The 26626-nt window shown below is 32.3% G+C and overlaps 1 protein-coding gene across 1 annotated transcript; it reads right to left on the reverse strand.

The window, feature by feature from the left end:
• Nucleotides 1-170: 170 nt before the first annotated feature.
• Nucleotides 171-26243, reverse strand: LOC108912975. Its single transcript, XM_018718411.1, has 8 exons — nt 26163-26243; nt 23913-24719; nt 20237-20671; nt 18327-19115; nt 14490-14912; nt 9705-10514; nt 3144-3493; nt 171-410 (listed from the first exon to the last, which is right to left on the reverse strand). The coding sequence occupies exons 1-8, from the start codon at nt 26212-26214 to the stop codon at nt 261-263; spliced, it is 3816 nt and encodes a 1271-aa protein (XP_018573927.1). The 5' UTR covers nt 26215-26243; the 3' UTR covers nt 171-260.
• Between the last annotated feature and the right edge of the window lie 383 nt (nt 26244-26626).

Below are 26626 nucleotides of genomic sequence, written 5' to 3' on the forward strand. Positions count from 1 at the left end.
CATATTCTATAACACGATGTTTTTTTGCATAACTTCGTTATTAAAAGCTATAAAAAAATTTCCATATCGTACATTTTCTCCCTACGTCGAAAAATAGCATATGACACTTATGATGGACCGCATTATACATAAAAAAAATTAATTGAAATGCAAAATTAGTTAGCGTTTTAATTAATAAAATCATAAATTTACACATAATGATTAAAGGAATACTTTTTTAGTTACTATATTACATATATCCTTAATTTTCACAAACAGCTTCATACTGGAGGTGGACCATTATCAGGCACTGTAACTACACCACACACTCCTTCAGAAGGAGAAAAGCAACTTAGAGGTACAGTCCTATTTTGTGGGGTTATTATTCCTACGCACCATTCATTTAGTATCTTTACACACACATTTTCGACCTACAAAGTAATGAAAAAAATAATTAAATTATTGTAATAAAAAGATTACATTTCTATTTGTTAGATATTGCGTAGACACTGGAAAGAGCAAAACATATTTTTATCTGCTCTCACTATAGTAAATAGACTATTAATACATTGTTTTTAAGGAGGTACCTAAGTGGATTTTACCGTAGAAGTGGAAGTTGCTATGGACAATGGGAGGTAAATGAGGTAACTTACCTCCATAGGGAAAAAAACGATTTCGAGTTACCTATAAATGCATATTTTATGAACAAATAAATAGAAATATTCGATGAACGTTACATTTTATTAATTATTATAAATGATTATTTATAATATAAAATCTGAATAATTATTCCCCTCGCGTTTACTAATTGTCACATTTTTCTCAAAATGATTTGATCGCTCCGTTTCCGGAGGCTCAGTATTATCTGACTGATCCATTACAACAGCATGATGCGACGTACTACTAAAACCTGGAGTTGAAGTGTCATTGTAAAGAATCCTGTTGGCTATTTCATTTTTGTTACTTAAACTGTCAGCAACATAACTTTCTGCAATTGTGGCTAATTTCCACCCACCATGTCTCTTGATTGCTAATACATCAACTCCTGTATTAGCCAGTAATGTTGACGATGTTCTTTGGAATAAATAGCCTGTATATATTTCAGGCTGTTCTAGTTTCAAAAACTGTGCAATCTTATTAGGAATCATAGAAAGGTATCCTTGCCGACTGGTTGATTGGAACATCTAACTGCTTGATAGCACATAATAAAGCGTGAAATTTCAGTTTTATTTTCCAATCTAATCTTGATATATTTCTTGAGAATTTCTAGGTGAGAAACAGAGCCGAGACGAGAAGTAATTGTAAACGTACGTGACATACCATTTTTAGATTCTGGAATTGTAACTACAATAATGTCAACGAAATGTTTTAAATTGACGTAGTCCAAAGTAAGTTTGCATAATTCATCAAAACGGCATGCTCCTGCAATGCCTAAGACCGTCAATACATTCAGTGCAAATATGTGTTATCGGGTGCCTGAACGAGAAAATCATTGACTTGTTCTCTTGAAAAAACGTTTAACTTTTTAGGTGTATAGCCATCATTCTTACGTTTCAAAAATGCTCTCAGCTTGGTGTATTTTGATATATCCACGTTCTCCTCTATGAAAATAGTTGACTTAATCATTGAGTATTCACTCCACAAATTACGAGACTTACAATACACAAACGCTACACAGACAATAAAGACAAAACGCGGAGGAACGGTTTGACGTAGCCGCTAGACATGACAATCCCCTCCTCAGGCAAGCCGTTGACTACGTACCCGACGTAACCGACAAACACAAAAGACCTAGACACCAACTTTTTGACCCTGGGTGATCACCCCAACGACATCCCCCCCCCTGCCCGTTAACCTTTTCTGTTTCAGAGACCGCCAGGATCAAGAAACAAAGACAACGACACACACACACATACACACACCCCCATACCCTCCTTAACCTCCCTTCCCGCGCTAGCCTAAGGGCCACCTTAGCAAAGCGCATCCCAGGCTGCATAGTCGCACTACCGTATCCAACGTGACACCACCCCCGGGGTTTACACAGACGAGCCGGCGAAGCAAGAAGAGCGCCAGAAGAAAGGGCCCTAGCCGGCGGGACCCAGCCAGGACAAAAGGAAGTCCCACAAAGCGCCTATACCGGCCGAATTGCAGTCGGGATAGACGACGGATGGGGCCCACCTACGAAGGCTGTCCAGGCCTACACGAGATGAGGCAGGATAAAGAGGGATAATCCCCCTCGATCCCAAATCATTGAGGCCAATTTCTAGCCATGGAATAATGGCGCGCACTCCACAAACTCGCCGGTGACTTTAAAGTATTTCAGTTCTCCATGAAATATGCTAGCAGTGACATTTCAGTCATTTACGAGTATATGCTTGTCCGTAGCGTACTTTCGACTTCTCGGTCAATAAAAATTCGCAAGCAGCATTTGCTGCAGTTTCTATTTGAAAATCACTCATTTAGAAATAATAATTCAAAACTAGCAAAATTGCAATCCAAACAACTAAGGCGATTTTGCAAGATTTCGAATAATGTCTAAATGAATTGATTAAGAAATGTCAAAAAATAAAACCTAATCCTTACTTCATGAACCATAAAGAACTGTGGGAGCAGATAAAATGTTATACACCACCCAGTAGTTAAGCATAATTTACCAGTCTCGGACTCTATTGCCAGCCCTCGCTCCGCTCGGGCGCAAAATCTTTCTCGACTGGTAAATAGTACTTACCTCCTTTATGGTGTTAATAACTACTAGGTAAAATGTCATTTGGGACTATACAGGGTGTTACAAAATGTTGTTCAGAGAATTCTAGAGCAGATTCTACATCCAAAAATTCGAAAAAAATTCTTATAGACATAGGTCCGCAAATGCTTCGTTTCCGAAATAGGGTGTAAAAAAATATTTTTTTATTGATAATTTCTAAATTTTTCATTCATTTTCTTTAAGGTCTTATAGTCAACTGTTCTTAGTGCATACTATTTTCCCCAAAGTTCTGATCACCCCATCGGGCTGATTATGTGAGCAAATTGTCCCATTTGCAGTGTTCCTCATTGGAAATATACATCTATCTATTTTTTATTAATTTACACAAAGAAATATATTAATTACTAAACAATTTTTGGAAATTTAAAAAGCCAACATTTAGTTATAAAATTCTAAGTACCTTCATTTCAGAATTAATTATTTCATTATCTTCATTATAAACTGGGCTGAAAACATCAAAACAACCAGCTTTTTCGGGTCTGCCATACGGACATCCTATAACGATGGTTTCTAAATTATCCAGAGTTATTCCACGACATCTGTTGTGACCATGCAAAATATGAATGCGGTAATGACTTATTTCACCATAGCAATCAAACACCTTTATATCTTGTTCAGGTGTATAAGAACTTAGGTACTCCTCGTCTTCTAAGGCATAATTATTTTGAGTAAACTTATATAGAGAATACTCAACATATTGGCGATAGCTTTTTCTGTTCTTATCAGAATATGTAGGAAGACCTTCCCCGCCTGTAAAATAGCTATAATTATTTACCTACAATTTCATCAACATATTGAACAAAAAATACTCTTTTTCCTCCGCCAAGAAGGTTGCAATTAAATTTTCTTTGTGAAGTTATACATATTTATATATCAATAAAAAACTCAGTATGTCCCACGTTTGTATCTCGAATAGGGCAAATTTATTTAGTTGCAAATTTTCAGAAAACATCATTCTTTTTAAAAATCTCTAGAAAATGTAATTATTTTGTTGTTAAAATTTTGTTAGGAATTCCAAGTTCCTAAATAAGAAATTTCAATTCTTTTGCAATAATAGAAGGGATATCCAGAAAAAAAATTAAGTTTTGTTTAAAAGTCAAAAAAGGTCAAACATAGCCTTATAACCACATCTGCAAAGTTTCCATACATATCCATATTCGGGCAGAATCGCGGGACACACTGTATATCATATTCATATACAGGATGTAACTTTAAACGGGAATCAGCTAAGGGTAATAGTGCGTGTTAAAATTATTATTGTTTTCAAATCAAATAAATAATAATAATATCGTCTTGTTTACGCCGCACTATAATTCATTTGGACTTAGGTATGGACAAAATTAAGTAGCGCCTCGTAGAAAAAAGATACAGAAAATAGTGTTTTAAAGCTTAAGTGGAACAGATTAAGGAAAAAATAATCACATTTCACCAGCACCCCATTTACATCCTCAAAATTGAGCCCCAAAATTATAATTTTGGAAAAAAAATTACATTTTTTGCTCTCTTGTTTGAAAAAAGTGTTTTTTCAAATAATACAAAACATTATTTATAGTTTTTGAGATGAGGAATAAGAATCCATTGTTTAAATTGAGCTAAAAAAATTTAGAATCCTTAAACATTTCATTTTAGGATGTTTTTAGCTCAGATTTCCGCTCTTATGCATCGATTTGTTTGAAATTTGGATAGTAGGTGGGGAATAGCTCAAGAAACAAAATACACCCTATGCTGATATATATTTTTACCCTGGGGGTGGTTTCTACCCCTTTGAAGGGGAAGGAATAAATTTTGCCAAAATAATCCCGGGAATCGATAGAACAACTAATTTCAAGAAAAAAATGTTCCATATAATTTTTTTGATAAACTAATACTTTTTGAGTTATTTGCGATTGAAAACTCAATCTTTCAATTGTTAATTCATTTTTTCATAAAAAAAATTATTATAAACAGAACTAAATTATTATTAAATTAAAGTAAAATATCTTTAATTTTGTTCTTTACAGATATTTCTAGCTGCTATAGAACCGAAGTTATAACGACTTTCATTTAATTAATCGCGAATAACAGCTTTTTTTCAATATTTAGCTTGTTTATTGAATAATTATCGCTATGTAAGAAAACAAGGCCCACATTTTACGTTGGTTATGAAAGTACAAAAGGCCTACAACTTGGCTTCTTAAAAAAGCTTCCAGCTGCTGCAGAAATGAAGTTATAGCGATTATAAGTAAAATGTCACAACTTACCTACGAATTTATAACTTCGGTTCTATAGCAGCTAGAAATATCTTTAAACAACCAAATTAAAGGTATTTTATTCTACTTTAATAATATTTTATCGGATATGATCTCAGTTCTGTTTATAATAATTTTTTATGAAAAAATGAATTTGGAAAATTGAGTTTTCAATCGCAAATAACTCAAAAAGTATTGGTTTACCAAAACAATTGTATGGGACATTTTTTGCTTGAAATTAGTTACTCTATCGATTATTTTGACAAAATTTATTTTCAACCCCTTCAAAGGGGTTGAAACTACCCCCAGGGTAAAAATATATATCAGCATAGGGTGTATTTTGTTTCTTGAGCTATTCCCCACCTACTGTCCAAATTTCAAGCAAATCGGTGCATAAGAAGAGCGGAAATCTGCGCTAAAACGACATAAAATGAAATATTTGTAAATTTAAGGGTTCTAAATTTTTTTTAGCTCAATTTAAACAATGGATTCTTATTCCTCATCTCAAAAACTATAAAATAATGTTTTGTATCATTTGAAAAAACACTTTTTTCAAACGAGAGAGCAAAAAATGTATTTTTTTTCCAAAATTATAATTTTGGGGCTCAATTTTGAGGATGTAAATGGGGTGCTGGTGAAATATGATTATTTTTTTCTTAATCTGTTCCACTTAAGCTTTAAAAGTCTGTTTTATTAATTTTTTTAATGTTTTTTCTACGAGGCGCTACTTAATTTTGTCCATACCTAAGTCCAAATGAATTATAATGCGCCTTGGTTGTATGTGCTTGTTTATCAATGTTGGCTTTTGTTGCCATTTTAAATCAATTGTGTGAAAGCAACGGTGTGGCAGAGCAGAAACTACAATAGAAAACAATTTTGTTAAAACAGCTTTCGTGAGGAATTCTTGATAGGTTAATTTAAACTAGTAATATTTTTTCAATGTCAATGCGTCAATATTTTTGCTGTTTTATAAAATGTACATACGAGTAATAAAAAAAATACAAATAATTAAAAGATCTCCCATATTTAAAAAATATATGAAAACACCACGTTTAGTCCTTGAAATTCAATGTCAATAACTTAGTTGCGGATACAATATCAGGCGACACTTGTCATCACTCAAAATGTATTAGGCGAGCGGTTCACCCCTAAAAAAGGGCATGAACCGACTAAATTTTTAAAACAAAAACCTACAGCATGAAACTTTTTTATTTTATAGTGTATTTTTCTGATAATTTACATATTTTTTTATATTTTTCAGCGTGGTCAGTCAATTATAAACAAAAAAGTAGTAAAAAAAAATTTGTCGCCGAATGGCTTTGAAAACAGTTTTTTATTGTAATGTAATGGAGCAAAATAAACAATTTTTGTTCTTTGACAAAAGTTCGAAAAATGCTTCGTTTCCGAGATATTTACAATTTAATGTGAAAAAAGTAACGAAATCGACAAATTTTCGGAATTTTTTTTGTCAAAAACTACTGAACAGATTTTAATTCTAAAAAAAGCATAATAATAGGCAGATTTTCTGCTTTAAGATATATTTTTTGGTATGGGTCAATCATTTTATTGAAGGTCTAAAGCGAGTAAAAAAAGTCTTAAAGAAAATTATGATAACATTTCAAATTTAAATTTTCTTTTTACAATATCTTGGATTAGATTATATTTACAATAAACATTATTATGATTTTTTTTAATTGATATATGTTAACAGTACAAGTGTTCAAAAGATCATTTTGTTTGGTTTTGTAGCCGGAGTAAGGTTTTTGCAAGTAATTAGTAAAATTTAAATATTCGATTGGTGGTTTTATAAATGGCTAAAATTGACTTGAAAGTTATACCAAAACTAAACAAAATAAGCTTTTTAAATCGTAAAATTAACCTAATAATAATAATTGACCTAGCGGTCCCGAAAAATAAAAAAGTTATTGGATAATTTATTGTATAGGATAATTATTTTATTTTTATTTTACAAAAATATTAAGAGCAATAAAAGTATATTAATTTCTTTTTTATTTAATTTTTAAATAATAAGTTTTTCGTTATTTTCGACAAGTTCCTGAGTTGAAATAAGCGTTTCATCATCAATTTCCGATGGAACATTCTGACATTCATCTGAGCACGCACAGACTGCACAGCATTCCAGGTTCGATGACAAACAGTTACAGTTTTTTATAGAACATTTTCCACTACGTGAACAAAAATATTTTTGAAGCATATCTAACGCAGTTTCTCCTTAGCAGCATTTTTTTAAAGCAATTGTATGTCTTAATTTATTTATAGGTTTCGAGAATTCGATTCCATTTATTTTGAGAATCATAATTTTTTTATAAATATAACGTCAAAATTTCAAGCGCATCTTCTAAAATTAAACTTTTATTTTATATTTGACGAACAGGCTAGAGTTTAATTATTTTTTTTAGTATAATCAAATAGTATAATTGTTTAAAATTAATGTAGCATTAATAGTAATATAATTCTAATCATAAATAATAATTTTTGCATTAAAAAAAGCATGAAAATAATTGCAAAAATTATAATTATTATAAATGTAGGAAAAATTATGGTTATTTCCGCATTAAATGTTATTGTTATATATCGATTAAAAATATCCTAATAACATTATGTTTACTGTAAATATAATCTAGTCCAAAATATTGTAAAAAGAAAATTTGAATTTGAAGTGTTTCGCGCGCGAGTAACGCCACTGACACCGCCATTTTGATGCGCATGTTTATCATGATTTTATTTAAAATACTTTTTTTTACTCGCTTTAGACCTTCAATAAAATAATTGAAATATACCAAAAGAATATATCTTAAAGTATAAGATCTGCCGATTATTATTCTTTTTTTAGAATTAAACTCTGTTCAGTAGTTTTTGAGAAAAAAATTCGGAAAGTTTGTCACTTTTTTCACATTAAATTATAAATATCTCGGAAACGAAGCATTTTTCGAATTTTTGTCAGAGAACTAAAAGTGTTTATTTTCGTCCATTTTACAACAAAAATCTTTTCAAAGCCATTCGGCGACTAATTTTTTTACAACTTTTTTTTTACAAAAATATGTAAATTATCAGAAAAATACACTTTATAAATTAAAAAAAGTTTCATGCTGTAGGTTTTTGTTTTAAAAATTTAGTCGGTTACCTTCATTTAGAAGCATCCTTTTAGGGGTGAGCCGCTCGCCTATATGTGTATCTACGATCCTTATTCAAAGATACAGCCTGTATTTACCTATGAACTTTTGCTGTTTTATCCTCGGGATAACAGCCCAATCATTATAGACATGAAAGAGCCTGTTTCGGGAAAAAAATACTATTAGGAGTTTCTTTGCGTAATATTGTTCGGAAACCTGTTATAAATAAAATATCAAAAAATCAACTCGAGGCTAGTTGGGAAACTTTGTTTTAACAGTGGTCAAAGTTATGGAAAAGTGTTTTTTTGACTCACGTAAAAAAGCTATTATTCATAGCGAAAAAAGTTTATACAAAAAAGGTAGGTATTAAGTAAGCCTATAAAATGAAAAAAGTCCGATTAAATTCCGATAATTTGTTTATGCACAAGAGCTCAAAAATGGTCGAAAATTGCCGTTTTTTTTCAATTGCTAATAATTAATGCAATTTTCATCGCAGACACTTGTAATTCAGGATTTTTGAGGCTTTTTGCACCCTTAATAAGTGGTAAAAATTTCAGCTCGAAAGCTTCATTGGTTTGACGTTGGCGGAATTTGTTATCTAAGAAGATGCTATTTTCAATTCACTTTTCCCAAGCTCACAGGCGTTGTAGGGTTTTGATCATTAGTTGTTTTTGTACCTAAATAGTTGTATTGACATAGGCATTTACTGAGAATTTAGTTTTTCAAATTTAATTTGTTTAAAATTGACTGAAAAAATGTTTATTAAATTGTTAAGATAGGTAATTATTATAAAATAAAATAGTAACCTCTTTACTTCAGTTTTCTACGAATTTAAAAAAAAATCGTTGTTGTAAGTTGATTAGAAGCTGAGAATATTTATTTTATTTATTTAATCGCAGTGACCTTAATTATTAATATTAAGAGCCGAAATTTGGAGAGAGTATACATTAACATACTACTATACATACATACTATATTTTCATGTCCTACATTAACATTAAGGTGAATTCAACTATTTAATTTCGAAAAAGAAGATAGCGGCGATTACTTGGTCTAGCGAACGAGTGGGGAAGGCGAAGCTTAGCATGCGCGCTTAACGATGTAATAAATATTAACATTTTTTCAAAGTCATTTTTAAACAAATTAAATTTGAAAAATTAAATTATTAGTAAATGCATATGTCAATACAACTATTTAGCAAAATTGCATTATTATTAGCAATTGAAAAAAGCGGGCAATTTCGACCATTTTTGAGCTATTGCGCATAAACAAATTATCGGAATTTAATCGGACTTGTCTTATTTTACAGATTTATTTAATACCTACCTTTTTTGTATAAACCTTTTTTTCTCTATGAATAACAGTTTTTTTACGCCAGTCCAAAAACCACTTTTCCATAATTTTCCCAACTAGTTTCGAGTTGATTTTTTGATATTTTGTTTGTAACACGTTTCTGAACAATATTCCGCAGTGAAAAAAAGCTGTAATGATTGGCCTATAACTTTCGAATTCAGTTTTTCTTACTAGTTACTTAGGTACTTAATGCGTTCTAGGGTTTATAGTTGCAAGTTGCATATAGTAAAAAAACTATGTAAATACCTTTAGCTGACATGCAGGTATGGCATTCCAGTAGTACAGTTAAATTACTAGGTGTAATTATTCCGATACATCGTTCCTCCACTTGCTTTTGACAGGAAATATGTATTCTGTTATCGGGGGTGTATATTTTAAAGCACCCTGACTCACTCACGGCCTTCGTGCCATTCAAATGTTCCAAAATGATAGTTTCATTATTTTGTGTGGTTATTCCCATACTGCTTCTGTTTTCTATTAGATGGATGCAAGAGTCATGTATCTCGTTACTTAAACATGTATATGGACTGATATCTTGGTCGGGACTATAAACTTTATAACAACTTCGAATGCTAGGGTCAAAAACAAAGCCGTTAATAAATTCTTTGTATTCTTGAATATCTTTTGGAGTTTTAAAAGTACGACAAAAGAACGAATCGTATAGTATAGAATAATTGCTCCGAGTAGTCAAACCTATGCTGAAGTTGTCAAATTTCCGCAAGCAAACTTCTTCTGTGTGGTTATTGGGTTTGTAAAGATTAAAACAGTTTTTGCGTGTAGAAAGTCTATTGGCAACAAAAGAATTTTCGTTATCGGAAGAATCTTCACAGATAAGTTCAATTGTTTCATTGGCGGGAGTTTTTAGGCCCAAGCATCGTCGTTCACCAGGTAGCCAGTAAACACAGGAATAATATTTGGCATTCGCACTTTTCATGCAAGTATAAGCGTCTATTTCTTGAGAGGGATAGATTTCATAACAGTCGTTCACATATAAAGATATTAAGTAAGTACCCACAGTACTTTTAGAGTAGGATTCTTTAATTATATCTGGTGTATCTGAAACATAATAGGTTATTTATATATCACAAGAAGATTAACTACAAATTTTTAAAGTGTAATTTTACTACTACACATAATAATAATATGTTTATTTTAGCGAACATAGCGAATTCTACGTCCAAATTAATTAATACGAGATAAGAGCAGTTGAAGAAGTTTTAAAAAATCAATTCTCTAATATAAAAAAAAAAGATTTGAAACGATTTGATGTTCAGTAAACGTACGATTTGGTAATTGTTTAGAAAACGATTATGTGAATTTTCTGTAAAATGATAAACTGATGAACATCGTATCTGTGTTGGATATTCGTAGAAGTGGTCGTTCCTCGACATCCAGATCAGAGGAACATGCGCGAATGGTGGAGGATATATTTACCAGAAGCCCTCAGAAATCAACAAGAGAGACCGTTCGTGAAAGTGGTCTCTCCTGCCACACCATCAGAAATAAAAGAATTAAATTTCGTTCGTGGAAGTCACATTGCTGTCAACAGTTATCGTCGAAAGATTGTGACCATCGAATGGAATATGGTGAAAACATGCTAGGTTGGTATGAAGACTTGCCACAGGCAGCTATTCGAGAACATCATTTGGAGGGGAGGTTTAGCAAGCGGTATTTTAAAATTAAAAAGATTACCTTTTAGGGAAAAATATCGAGAATGCGCTCAATTTATTAGACTGTTCTTAGGTGACGTTTAAACCTCGGTTTATCATTTTTTTTTTTGGATTTTTTCGAATGCCACTGTTTTTCCTCATCTGACTATTAAAAAATACAATTTTTTTCAGAAAGTAGATTAAAAAATCTTCAATTTCCATTTTGGTAAAATTTATTTCTATCTTGAGTGATTGTCATTCGAAAAGTTCAGTGTTCATAAATTTAGTTTCTAACAGTGTTATATCAAATTAATTTGTCCGTTTTCATTCAAGTTCATTTAAAAAAGTATTTTTATTAAAGTATACATTAAATGTTGGATAATTTATTAAAGTTTTGGACTGAAATATACAAATGTTTGGTTTTTAAAGATTTTTTTGGACTTCACTTAATTTTTACTTAAAAGGTAAGTCTCAAAAAATCTAAATATTTCGTTATAGCAACGGATATTTATCCCGAGATTGAAGCATTAATAAATTTTTATGTAGGGGTAATAGTTTTAGAGAAAAGATAACCTGACCTTACCTCATAATCGAGTTAAAAATCTTTTTCTCTGAATTTGATTTAATGTATGATATAAATTATAAACTAGAGTTTTCTTTATACCGATTTGGATATAAGGATACTACATTTGGATTAAATCACTTTACAGATAAAATGGCTATATTGGGGAAAATGTATATTTCTGAGTATATCATTTTTTTTCTAATTTTGAGAATAGGTAGGATCATCCAATCTGCATGAATGCATTTTCTACTCGAAGTCATACTCGAGCTACAATTACCGTTCAATTGGAGACATCATATTAAAAAATGAAGTCTCGTATAATTTAGTTTATCACACAAACAAAAAAAAGTTCCATGGAAGTTTATAATTTATATCATACATTAAATCAGTTATTTCAGAGAAAAAGATTTTAAACTCGATTATGAGGTAAGATCAGGTTAACTTTTCTCTAAAATTATTACCCCTACATAAAAACATATTCATGCTTCAATCTCGGGATAAATATCCGTTGCTATAACGAAATATTTTAATAAATATCTTAAAAAATCTTTATAAACCAAACATTTGTGTATTTCAGTCTAAAACTTTAATAAATTATCCAACATTTAATGAATACTTTAATAAAAATATTTTTTTTTTAAATGAACTTGAATGAAAACTTACAAATTAATTTGATATGGTAACACTGTTAGAAATTAAATTTATGAACACTGAACTTTTCGAATGACAATCACTTAAGATATACAGGGTGTTCCTAAATAAGTGTCGCAACGGAAAACTGTTAATTCCTCTTGAAAAAAGAAACATTGTTTTCCTCTTCCATTTTTCTCTCCGGGCTTCGTTTTCGAGATACATGGTGTCAAAACTTAATTTTTTTTTTACTTTTTTGCCAATATTCTAGGAATCGTTTGAATTACAGGACCGAGCTTTTGTACATACATTTCCACTATTAATAACTACTTTTTCGCACCCTTCTTGAATTCATTGGACGTGCTAGTGGTGGATATTTTAAGGTATCGTAAGGGTGTTTCCCCCGAACTTGTACGCCACTGGAAAAGTTGACATTTGACAGCAAATTCTGAAGCGCCAATGAATTTTACACAAAAAGAGTTCTCTTGGTTCATTGCTTTAAAGTCAACCGTTTTCAATAAAAATGATTTTTTATGAGCAAAAACCAACATTTTGCTAACGTTTCAACACTCCTTTGTGATTCAAATAATAGATAGTAATAATTAACAATTTTAACGAAATTTAACAACAGATCAGATTTTTTTTTGTCTTAAAAAATAATTTTTTATCACTTTAGCGACTAAAATTTACAAAAACTGTTCAAAATTATGACCGTTGGTTTAAATGCACGCATTACATCGTCGGATCATGTTTCTATGAACGTTGTTCATAATTTGTTGGGTATTTCTAATTTGTTCCGCTGTGGCTTCAATCCTAGCGGTCAATTCTCGACCGTATTGACAGAGGTTTCATAGACAACGCTCTTGACAATAATCAAGTGGGGATAAAAAGTTTTGACACCGTGCATCTCGAAAACGAAAGCCCGGAGAGAAAAATGGAAGAGGAAAACAATGTTTCTTTTTTCAAAAGGAATATACAGTTTTCCGTTGCGACACTTATTTAGGAACACCCTGTATAATAGGTCAAATAAATTTCACCAAAATGGAAATTGAAGATTTTTTAATCTACTTTCTGAAAAAAAAAAGTATTTTTTAATAGTCAGATGAGGAAAAGTAGTGGCATTCGAAAAAATCGAAAAAAATTGGAAAATCCGAGGTTTAAACGTTCCCAATAAATTGAGCGCATTTTCGATATTTTTCCCTAAAAGGTAATCCCTTTACCTTTAAAATACCTCTTGCTAAACCTTTTTATCTTTTTTCTATCCAGAGTTCTATGATTTTGACACTAAATCGTTCATAGTGCGCCATAAGGTCACAGTTTGGTGCGGCATTACATCCAATCAAGTTGTAGGTACGTTGATTCTTCAAGAAATCATGAACGCAGAACGGTACCTATACTAGCCATATTGGAAAATGAAGTTTGACAATTTCTTTCCACATGCGATAATATTAATGACCTCATTTTGATGCAAGATCGAGCCCTGATCTCACTTCATGTGACTACTTTCTGTGGGGTTGCAAGAAGGAAGAGGTTTATCGCATCAAACTAATAACTTTAAATGAACTGGAAGTTCGTATTCGCCATGTACTCACTAATGTCCCAGAAGAATTCCTGCAAAAGCCTGTCGAAAATATCCCCAGTCGGTTACAAATACTGGTGCAAAATGCTGGTGCATATGTGGAGTTTTGAGTTAAACGATTTGATTTCTCCCATGTTAAACTTAACCGCAAAACCTGTTCCAGTCAAATAAACTAAATATTAGGAGATTTATTGCCATATAACAACAGGGAATTACTTTTACCCAACATTTATTTGCTCCTGATCATAGGTCTACAGAAGCTTGCATGCACCTCAGAGATTCATGGTCATGGGGTTTCGAGGTTATTGGATTATGGAAGCCTGTCAACTCACAATAATAGTTTCAAATGCCTGGTGTACAAGATCCACGTTCCCATATTCATATTATTTCTACACTTTCGGATATCCCGGATTATACAAGGTTTTGGGGTTGTGGTGCAATGAGATCATGAATTCGAATGTTTTTCCAATAAGTGACTACTAAAGTCAGTTTGAAATCGCGAAAGCTGCTGAGTGTCAAAATGCTACTCAAATTGACTAGCCAATGGTTGGTTGGAAAAACATTCAAATTGAGATATTAGAAGATATTTAAACCTGACTCGTACTTACTTTTGTAATATTCAGAGTAGCAAGCTAGTGCTACAGTCCAATTCATGGGAGAAGTAATTCCAACACAGGCTGCATCCAGAATCTTAGAGCAAACGATTTGCTCTTGTTCCACTTTTGGATTAATTACTGGGAAACATCCAGATTTCACGTATTTCAGTCTTTCCTTAGAAATGCATTCCAGAATAATTGTTTCGTTACTATCCAACGTAATTCCATAACAATCGCTATTTGGTAACCAGTAACTATAAACCATAGGTATCTTTTTGGAATATTCGACAAAATTTGCGTCAATCTTTTGAGATGCTTTAAAATTAAGTTTGCCTATGTATGAGTTTCTACCCAATGTCTCATTGGAAAGGTAGGATGTAACAAACTTCCAGGATCTTCGTCGCTGTTCCACATCTTCAGGTATATACCCAATACCTAGCAACCAATAATAACACAGCGATAATAAAAGGAGGTTGGACTGTGGACCAAATTATATTCAATAGTATTTTGACCAGTTGAATCCGATTCTAAAGTGAGAATACCCGGATCAGTTCGTGTTTTGACTCAAACATCAAGACACTCCCTATGGAAAGCGGTTTTCGAGATTTAAGACTGATTTGGAGTGACTGGAAAACATTCGATTTCATGATCTCATTGCACTATAACCCCATAACCCCGTAACATTGTAGTCTCACCCATGAAACTCTGTGGGAGCCCATAAGCCTGGGACATACAGATTTGTATTACAAAGTCACCTGGGTTTGTTTCCCTTTGTGTCTACACTGGAAAACATAATTCTTGACTGTATAGTGTTTGTAATAATAATGGTTCAAATAACAGATTTCGGGTTAGGAGATTATGGTGTAGAGATCATGAATTTCATTGTTTTTCCAGTCACTAATTACTCAAGTCGTTCTGAAACCTCGAAAACCTCTTTCTGGGTGATTTTCTTGATGTTAGGGTGCCTAATCCGAAAATTCTGACTTTAGATAAAATATTATCGGTCCAGCACACCTTTTTTTTTTGACGCCGTGTGATTCCAATTTAAAGGAATAAATTATAAAGACTCTATATTTTAAGTAACAATTAGATCATAGTTAATGGGTGGTTACTAAACATTTATAAATACTTACACGGTATTCAAATTATGGATCCTAAATCATGTACAATAAATGATATCAATTAAAAAAAAATAGTCTAGTTCGTTTATTTAATATTCTATGTTTTTATCAGTTTAATATATCATATTAGTATCGACTAGAAATATAATTAATGATATTGTGGGAAGCAACTACTCTGCAGACTAACATTGCATTACCCACAATATTATACTGGGTGTAACGTAAAGGTTGGGAATAAATTAAACAGTGGATTTTTTGGTTTAAGAAATACATTTTTCTCAAATGAAGTTATGCTCTACGGATTTTCTTTTCCAAGCTATAGGGCGTTAAAAAGTTCCAAAAAATTTAGTTTTTCTCCAATAACTTTCGAACATTATAAGACAATGGAATGAAATTTTAGACTTAGCTTAATTTGATAATCCCCTAGTAACAGAAAAAATATTGACTTTGTAAGTTACTCAGTGGCGTACGTACGGATTGTGCCGTAAGGTTTTTCAAAAAAAAATGTTGTACGCCACTGGTAAAAATATTTTTTCAATATTTTTTTATAATTCATTTTTTATTTTGAAGAAAATTACCGTATTGCGTTTTATTCCTAGCTCTTGTACTTTTTCCGTAAATAAAACATTTGTAAATACCCATTTTTTCCCACTGCTAACGTAGGAAAATAAAAATAACAAAAATATTATGAAGTATGCTTTGACTCAGGCACCGAACATGGTCAAATAGGCATTGCAAAAAGACTTTTGCATTGAAAATGATATTAAAAAACTAAATTTTTTGAAATTTTTTAACGCCCTGTAGCTTGGAAAAGAAAACCTGTACAGCATAACTTTATATGACAAATATTTATTTTTTAAAATAAAAAATCCACCGTTTAATTTATTCCCAACCTTTACGTTACACCCTGTATACAAGTATGTCTCAAACTCGATGCTTTAGGGCTGCTGTTGTGTAATAAAAAACGCGAGTAAAAATTTCGCTAGGGGGTTTTAAATAGTATCACTTAGGCTTGCCTTTGAGCAAAAAATATTATTTTTGAAACATTTGGAAATGCCCGTTTTGGAAATTACGTCATGAAATATACTTTTCCCAGAAACATACCTATTTCATTTCGTATTAGAAAAGACAAAGTATATCTGATAAACTTTCATTAATTTCGTTTAAAAGTTACAAGCAGACATCTGAAAACGCGTTCCATGGAAAACAACAGACAGTTTGACTGTTGAAGGCATATAAACTATTATATCTGCCATAGTATTATAGGTAATACAAATATAGAACCATAAAATAACAACAATAATTACTAGGAATTAATACAGTTACACAAATAAACTACAAACAGAAATATTTTTTAACATTTTAATTTTTTTTTCTCTTTGTGTAGCTTTTTAAAAATGTCTGGAGAAATGTCTTGACATGCAATTATAATTGTTTCTTTCAAATGGTAAATATTTTGCGAGGGAGTCTTATAAACACTGTTTTTGAGTCCCCATAAACAAAAATCTAAGAAGGTCAGGTCTGGATACTTCCCTGGCCATTTTATGGGAACATTACCCTATCCATCTATCGTGGTATATTTCTTCTAAATAATTACAGACAAAATGTGTTCTCGGAGGTGGAGCTCTGTCATGTTGAAATCGCATTGATCTTCTTACTTGCAGAGGTCCACTTTCAAGAAGAATTGGAAGTTCTTCTTGAAGAAAACTCAGATATCTTCTACCACCCAATATTCCTTCAGAAAAATATGATCCAATTAGATGGCGGCCAATGATACCATACCAGGCGATGACACCAAAATGATCTCGATTATTTATGGGGTTGACAAAATAAGGGTTTTCTTTTGATCAATAATGTTCGGTTCTTCTGTTTGGGCGACCAACGCAAAACGGTTCTATCTCCATGGAACGCGTTTTCACATTTCTGTTTGTACCTTTTAAACGAAAGGAGATATCAAAAAGGTCTTTTAATTAAAGTCTAATCAGAGCTACTCTGGCTTTTCCAATATGAAATGAAATAGGTATGTTTCTGGAAGGTATATTTCACGACGTCATAACAGGTGTCCAAAAAAATCCAAATATAATATTTTTGACTTAAAGGAAAGCCAAAGTGGTCCTATTTGAAACTCCCAAGCAAAATTTGTATCCACGCTTTTTTATAGCAAATTGCAACTTCTGTAGAGACAAGGAAAATTGTATGTGCTTGGGAATATATACGTCAATCTAATAATATTGATAAGAAAATATTCATTTATTTAAATGAATCAGTGAATTAGGCACAGAATTTGATTGTACTTAACAAGTAAAGAATCTTGAATAAATGTTTTATTTTCTCCAAACCAGTCATCTTGTAATATGCAAAGAAGGTATCGCAATTTATAGGCATCCAGGTCATTGACACAAATAAAAAACAAATGATTTATTCAAATATTTTTTAAATAAATATATAATTAACACCCAAGAAAAAATCGCAACAGCAATTTTAAGGAAGTTTAGTTTATTTAGGACGAATTTGACAAAAAATAATTGATTTTTTTTATTTATTATGTTGTACACCTATGAATCTGGACATCTTCGGTGCTGAAATCATGCAACTAACAGTTGCAAAAATAACTTTGGGGGAAAAATCTTGTTTTTAAGATTTTCCTCCATATTTTCCAACTACTTAACACTGGCTGTATAAACAGTTGAATATTTGATTTCGTTATAATAATACAAAGTTTACTAACCTGACTTGATGCAGAAATAACAATCAAGCAGTACAGTTAAGTTGCTCGGAGTGGTGATTCCAATGCATCGTTCTTCCACTCTTTTCTGACATGCTATGTGAAGTTTGTTGTTTTCAGTATATATTTCGAAACAACTGCGATTTTGTACAGTTTCTCTGTCATCCCTACAATGTAGCACCACAGTTTCATTGTTCTGAGTGACTATTCCTTCACAATTTTTAACATGAGGAAGTTTATGTACACAAGAACTATACACCTCCTCGCTTAAACACGTGAAAGGGCTTATGTTTTCATGTTCTTCATATATTTTGTAACACCTTTTTGTTTCTGGATCGAATGAAAATGTGTCTATGAAGTGACTATATCTTTCCCTTTCTATGTCAGACATTGAAGTCGGACAAAAATATGAATCAAATAATATGGTGAAATTATCTGGTGTCGTTATACCAATACTATAGTTATCAAATTTCTGTTGACACACTTCTTTGTAGCTCTTATCGGGTCGTGAAACATTAAAACAAGTATTTAGTTCATTATTATAGAGATAAAAAGGAAATTGTTCCTCTGAATTTGGGCAGAGTAATTGAACCGTTTCATTTGTTGGTGTTCTTAACACTAGACAATATTCTTCTTCTGTTGTTGCATCTATACACGAATGATTTGCAGGATTTGCAGGTCTTTGACAAATAAACGGTGTCACATGTTCATGTTGATCATATATTTCGTAACAGTTTCCAATTTTTGGGTAAAATTTATAGTTATTGAAGTTTTTGCGCCAATCATCATCATCTAAAATTTAGAAAATTATATTTGGACATTGAACCTATTCAGGAATATATACATGTAAGATAAAACAGTTAAATAATACGTACGTAATATTAAAAAATATTTATAAATAAAATAATCTTTGCAGAAATGGAATTTGAGAAAAAATAAAAATGTATTTCTTAATAAAAATTGTTTGAAAATGTCTAGAATAAAAGTAAAAAAAAGCGTAAGTGCGTTCATTCACAGGGGTAATAAAGGACGCGAAAATTAAACAATTATCATTAAACAACCTCTAATCTAAAGTGTCATGTGTTCCAGAAAATTAATCAAGAATTATTGCGCGAAACTTAGGCCGATCCTGTATCGTCCCACTTAATCAACTGTTTACAATCAGTAACTAGGTCAAGTTCAGTGTGGTTATTTGCACGGCGCGGACACGGACATGTCTTGTCGATTGTAGATAATAGATAAATTTACGTTTTATTTCAAAGTACCCTATTCAATAGCGGATATATTTTTTTGATTTTTGAGGCGGATATGATTTAAATACGACTTGTTTGTCTGCGATTCGTTACCTCCAGAGACTTCAACTAAATCAAGGAGTAATGTAAAACGTTGTTCAAAGACAACGGGACACCGGTAGAGAAAAAAACGGCGTGTCTTAAATAGGGGGGAAGACATTCTACATCCTGTCGGGAAAAACCGGAACCGCAGTACCCGCGATATTATACATGAAACCTTGTCTTGTACAAAGAGTGTAGGATTTAATTTCAACGGCGTGTAGAATTTTGTTATTCGTTTCAGGGGGCAACGGAACAACAACCAAACAATTATATTTTTCACAGGTGAACAGGCGAATGCTGCTATACAAGAGAAGAAATACTGAATTTCATCTAACTGAATTACATCTACGCTTAAAAGGTACCCTTATTAGATGGCGTTTCGTTACATAAAGCGTGGAAGAAAATTCTCTGCTCCTTTGATTTTTTTATTACTTTGAACCACATTTCCACCATATCCTGTATTAATTACCCCTTTGAAGAAACGCTTCCCCTTATTTCGGTGAAATGGCATACCGCCAATTTTTGTTTAAATATTGCATTCAGCAGAAACATTGCTTCCTTTCACGAACTCGAACTTACCGTCATTGTCTTCAGAATAACAATCGAACTCTACAGACCAGTTCATAGGAGTTGTAATCCCAACACATGCCTGGTCGATAACTTTAATGCAAACAATATGTTCCTCTTTTATTTTTAATTGCATGTTAGTCACTACAAAACAGCCATGGTTAAGGTGACTAGGTTTGTCGCTCGGCATACACTCCAAAATAACAGTTTCGTTACTCGGCAAGGTGACACCGTAACAAGTAGTGTTTGGTAACCAATAACCATATACTTTAGATCTTTGTAATAAGTATGGTGGAATTTCCCAAGGACTATTTTGTTTCAATATCTTAAATTCGAATTTGTTTAGATACGAATTTTTTCCTGAATATTCGTTAGATAAGTAGGATGTAATAAACTGTTCATATTCTATTACATCTTCCTCTTCCTCTTCATATTCATATGTCATACCTACCAACAAATAATTAAAATTGGTTAAAAATGATATGCATATGTAGAAATTAAAAATGAGTGAAGGTATATAAAAGAATGCTGAAATACAAGGAACATTATTTGAAGGAGATTTGAAATGGAGATCACTTAAACACATTAGAATTCATGATCTCATTGTACCACAACAGGTATTCGTGAATACTGTACAATCTGCCATAAAAAGAGCCTTTATAACATCTTGCCCCCTGGCGCAACCACGAGTTGGTGGAACCGGGAGCTGAGCGAACTGAAGAAGACAACCACGATATCGTTTGATAAGGCAAACATGACAAGACAAGACTCAGACTGGGAAATATACATAACCCACCTGAGACTTTTCAAAAAACTGGTCAGGAAAAGACAAAGGGATGCATGGAAAGTCTACTGCGAGGAGATTGAAAACTACTTGCAAAAGAGAAAGATCACCACGATCTATTAACCAGAGAGGATGGCGAGAGAACCACCAATCTAAATGAAAGTCTGGAACTGCTGATGCGGACCTATTTCCCGGGATTTACATTAGTGGAACGGGAAGATTGGTCAGACGAAAATCCACCTGCAGTTATGGATTGACAGATCGCCAACCAGAATGTAACCGAAAACAAAATAAAATGGACGATACAAACCTTCTCACCCTACAAATCACCAGGCGGTGTATATCCAGCCCTCTTACAATGGGGCATGGATGTTTTAATACCGCACCTGGAACGAAGGTTTAGGTTCTGCTTTGCACACCTTTACATTACAAAGGTCTGGAGGGGAGTAAGGGTTGTATTCATTCCCAAAACAGGTAGGCTGGGTTATACCTCCCCAAACGCGTATCCACCCATCAGCCTGACCTCGTTTCTGTTGAAAATGGAAAAGCTGTGAGCGATATATATATATAAGGGATACTGTGTTAATGGATAGACAGCCACACCCTACATGCATACACTAGGGCGATCTACCTACACTGCCCTCCATCAGGTGGTGGGCAGGATCGAGAAATCTTTGGACAACAAAGAGTCAACCCTGGGGGTATTCATTGATATAGAAGGGGCGTTTGATAAAACGACTTTCCCAAAAATCAGCCTTTATGAAGAAAGGAGTTTCTCCAACCATGTAGATGGATATCAAATATGCTCACTATACAAATCAGTGTGGGGGATGCCCCCACAAGAGGAACTGCTGCAAAGAGCTGTCAGGAGAGAGGTGTTTTATCACCACTGCTGTGGAACTTGGTTCTAGACCCTATGCCACCTCAACTCGGAAATCGGCATCTATACCATCGCCTATGCAGAGACCTCACCATGCTGATTAGCGAAAAATTCGAAGGGATTCTTTACCAAAGAATGCAAACAGCCCTAACAACTATTAAAAAGTGGTGTGAGGACTATGCTCTGTCAGTCAACCCCCGAAAAACGGAGATGGTTCTCTTCACGAAAAAGAGAAAATTGGGGCCAATAAAGGCACCAACTCTCCTAAACACTACGCTAAGCTTTGCATCTGACGTGAAATACCTAGGGGTTGACTTTGAAAGAAGATTTAAAAAGGCGTCCATATCCTATGCAGAACCGCCGCAGAACCGTTAGCAAAACCTGGGGAATGAAACCAAAAGTGGTTATGTGGATATACACTGCCATAGTGAAACAATGTTAGCCTACGGGGCTGTCGTCTGGTGGCCGAAATCCCAGCAGACGACAGCTAAACAAAAGCCAAGCCAAGTACAGGGTGATTCACTATATTTTGACCCCCACCCCCCGAGTTTTTATGAATTTTTCGAAAATGATAGTAGAAAAACAAATGAAGTCCAAACAAAATGTCCGCGGATGTTAACTTTGTTAAGTTAAATCGAACACCCTGTATATTTTTACATATTTGAATAGAACGTTCCCTGTCGAGCATAGTCATGTAGGGTTTGTTGGGTCCATAGCTAAAAATAAGCGAGATACTAAAATGAAAAGAAGGTTTTTTTATTAAGAAAATAAGACATCTTGTAATTGTTAAACCTTTTTCAGGCATTTCTGCCTTTTTCCAATTACTTAAGGATTTACAGATTTAGTTATAATATATTTTGACAGATCAGACATTGATATGGTCCAAAATGCGTGTAGGTATTTTAACTAAATCTCACGAATTAGGCCGTGCGATGCCTAATTACTCATGAACAATGTTATATGGTAGGCTGTGACAGTGACAGGTAATGTCATGACAACATTGTTATTGTTTGACAATTTATATTATTATTTAATTAAAATGGGTTACCCAGAAGTAGAAAATTGAAATATTATAGGAATTAAAATAGAGCAAAGTTCTTCTCCATACTCTATTTTAATTCTAAATAATTCTCTACTTCTGTGTAACTTATTTTAATTAAATAATAATACATACTATCAATCAATAACAATGTTGCCAAGACATTACTACCTGTCACTCTCACGATCTACCATATAATGTCCATGAATAATTAGACATCTCACGGCCTAATTAATGTGATTTCGTTACATTACCTATACTCAATTTGGAGCGCATCAATGTGCGATATATCAAAATATATTATTACTAAATCTGTAAATCCTTACGTAATTGTAAAAAAGGCAGAAATTTAACTTAACAAAGTTAACATCTGCGGCCATTTTGTTTGAACTTCATTTGTTTTTCTACTATCATTTTCGAAAAATTCATAAACAATAGTGCAACTTTTATATTTCACATTTTTTTATCTCTTAAAATAAAAAAGTTAAAGGGGGGGTCAAAATATAGTGAATCACCCTGTACAAAGGATTGCCTGTCTGAGCATAACTAGAGCTATGCGAACAACACCTACCATAGCAATGGAGGTAATGCTGTGTCTGCCACCTCTGGATATTTATCTAATAGAAGTGGCTTTGACAACTATGTTTCGCCTATGTTCCAAACCGGATATAGGATGCAGAGAAGTTAGGAGTCGCCTATGGAATGGGGTCGTCAGGACAAACCTTCTGCAGACAAACACTGAAACTCCCCGGTTTGTGTTCGACAAACATTACACCGTACTCATTAAGAGACAGGAGGAGACCGCTCGTGGAAATGCAATTAACTAAATGATGTGGGGTTTCCATAACCCCATAACCTAATAACCCTGTTTTTTTTTTCATTTTATCTACACTGGAAAAACACTGATTACACATTGATATAGTTCCAGAATTAGAAATATTTACTAATCATTTTTAACATGTTATACATATGAATATTTACAAACCTGGCTCACTACAGAAATAACAGTCCAGTAGCACCGTTAAATTACTTGGAGTTCTAATTCCAATACATCGTTCTTCCACTCTTTCTTGACATACTATTTGAAGATCATTGTCATCAGTATATATTTCAAAACAACTGCGATTTTGTAAAGTTTCTCTACTATCCGTACAATCTAAGACGATTGTTTCATTATTCTGGGTAATGATGCCTTCGCAATTTTCGACACGAGGAAGGTCTTCTATACAAGAAATGAACACATCCTCACTTAAGCATGTGTAAGGACTTATGTTCTGATGTCGGTTGTATATTTTGTAACAGATTATTGTTTCTGGGTCAAGTGTAAATGTGTTTACAAACTCATCATATAATTCTCTATCATCTTTGCTTATTGAAGCCGTGCAAAATTCTGAATAAAATAATATTGTGAAATTATCTGGTGTTGTTATACCTACACTGTAGTCATCAAATTTATGCTGACACACTTCTTTGTAGCTGTCATCAGGACGTGAAATATTGAAACAAGTATTTAATTCGTCGGATATGTGTTGAGAAGCAAGGTCTTCCACCAAATTATCGCAAAGTAATTGAATCGTTTCATTCGTTGGCGTTTTTAATCCCAAACAATATTTTTCTTCTATTATTATTAATTCAACACAGGAGTATCTTTCGGGATTTAAAGGTTCCTGACAAATTAAAGATGTCACATTTTCTGATTGGTCGTATATCTGGTAACAGTTTCCAATTTCTGGATTAAATGTGTAACCTTCTAAGTTGTTAGATAAATCGTCATATTCTCCCATACATTCATCTGCATTTTATAAAATTTTATATTATATAGGAAAGAAGTACATTAATCATTCAAAAATAAAGAATAACTAAACAAATACTGAATTACATTTAATGGAAATGAAATATTGGGTGGTATTAATAAAATGAAGGATTTTTGTTTTTATTGGACCTTATCAAGGAAAACCTTACATCCACAGTACCAAATAAAATATTGTTATATTATTATATATTATCTGTATTAATAAAAATACTAAAATACTAAACATTGGCCATACATTCAATTGTCAACAAATGGCTTAGCAGTGCAGTTTAAAGCAATACGGAATTTGGTGTGATTCAGATAATTTTAATTTATTATAGGCACCTTCTATTGATCATTCATATTACAATTGCGAAAGGGAGAAATAAGAGGGATATTTTGTTTACTAATATTATTACAACAGGGCATTTTGGAGACCTTTTGAAACGGAACTGAACGAAATTTACCATCAATATAATAAAATTGTTATTAGATTAAGGACATAAATAATTAAAATATGTTGTTGGTCAAATGAACACATAATAGAAATTTTCTACACAATATAATTTTTTACCTCTAGCAGGAAAGTTTTTTAGGGACGCCTATGAAACTCATTAGGCGCTTTTATACATGCTCAATTGACTTGGGAAAGACTATACCTACCATTTCTAGATATTTAAACTAAAAAATGGTAAATTTTTAAGAACAAGGGTTTATAGTAAACTAATTCAATGATATATAATTCTATTAAAAGAAATTAATCACAGAATTCATGTCAGTTCGTACATCTCAAACAAGAATAACCACAGAAATTAAATTTTGAGACATCTGAGACGAGTGCGATTAATTTATTTTTAATTTACAACAAATTTCACGGAAGAACGTTTGTTTTCAAGTTTCTGAACTTCACATACAATTATTTCGTTTGTATTTTATCTGTTTCATAATAAAAATGAAATATCGCTTTGTAAATTTCAGAATTTTATAATGGTACCTATTATTAAAGCTTCATAATATTAAAAATGCGTTGGTGATGATTAATACAATAATAAATTATGCGAAACCCATTAAAGAAAAAAACAACTACAAGGATGTAAAAGCTTCAAGCATAACCGCATGAAATAAGAATTAAATTTATATTTATATTCGGTTAGTTTACAAATAAAAGTTATTCGGAAATCACCAACATTTATTACCAACATTGGCGACTTCTAGGGCTGAATGAAGTAATTTTAAATATAGGTAATACGGTTTTATATAAATTGTCTATTTTTTATCACAAGAACTTATATTAGTTCTATCTACGCGAAATATCGAGACCTGTATTATTATTTTATTATTATCAAGTAATTCGTTAAGTAGTGATTGCCTTATTATAATACTAAGTTTATTAAATGTAGTAAATAGTCTTGATAATTTAAATACAAAAAAAATAGATCTTACCAGGGTTACAGGTTAAAATCACTAACAAACCAAAGACGACTGTAACTTTCATTTTTTACGTTAAGAATAAAATGAAATACGTTGAATAAGCCTAAGGTGAAAACTTGAGATGAACACACACACGTTTTAAATATGCAAAACTAGTTTTTTATACACGGGAAAAATTTGTACACATAATTAATCAATAAGGTATACTTAATGCTTAATTTAATTTAAAAAATTACTTTTGAAACTGATCTTCACAGGTGTAATAAAAATTCATGCATGATAAAAACCTAATTTGGATATTTAAATACACAGGATTATAAGTGCTGAAATAGAAAAAAAAAATTTTTTTTTAATGATATGTAATAAATATCATTTATTTTTGTCAAATCAGAACGATTTTTCACTGTGTTTTATGGAGTTAATTTTAATCTGAATAATTAATACGGGAACATAATAAAAATTTAGTTGCAGGGAAT

Source organism: Anoplophora glabripennis, unplaced genomic scaffold (genome assembly GCF_000390285.2).
Source record: "Anoplophora glabripennis isolate ALB-LARVAE unplaced genomic scaffold, Agla_2.0 scaffold253, whole genome shotgun sequence".
In the NCBI taxonomy this organism is placed as follows: Eukaryota; Metazoa; Arthropoda; class Insecta; order Coleoptera; family Cerambycidae; genus Anoplophora; species Anoplophora glabripennis.

Excerpts from the sequence above, each read along its gene's own strand:
- LOC108912975 (XM_018718411.1), bottom strand. The coding sequence starts at position 26,214 with ATGAAAGTTACAGTCGTCTTTGGTTTGTTAGTGATTTTAACCTGTAAC. Across the intron at positions 24,720-26,162 it reads GATTTTAACCTGTAACCCTG|ATGAATGTATGGGAGAATAT; the intron begins GTAAGATCTATT and ends TATAAAATGCAG. Across the intron at positions 3,494-9,704 it reads TACCTGCATGTCAGCTAAAG|GCGGGGAAGGTCTTCCTACA; the intron begins GTATTTACATAG and ends GCTATTTTACAG.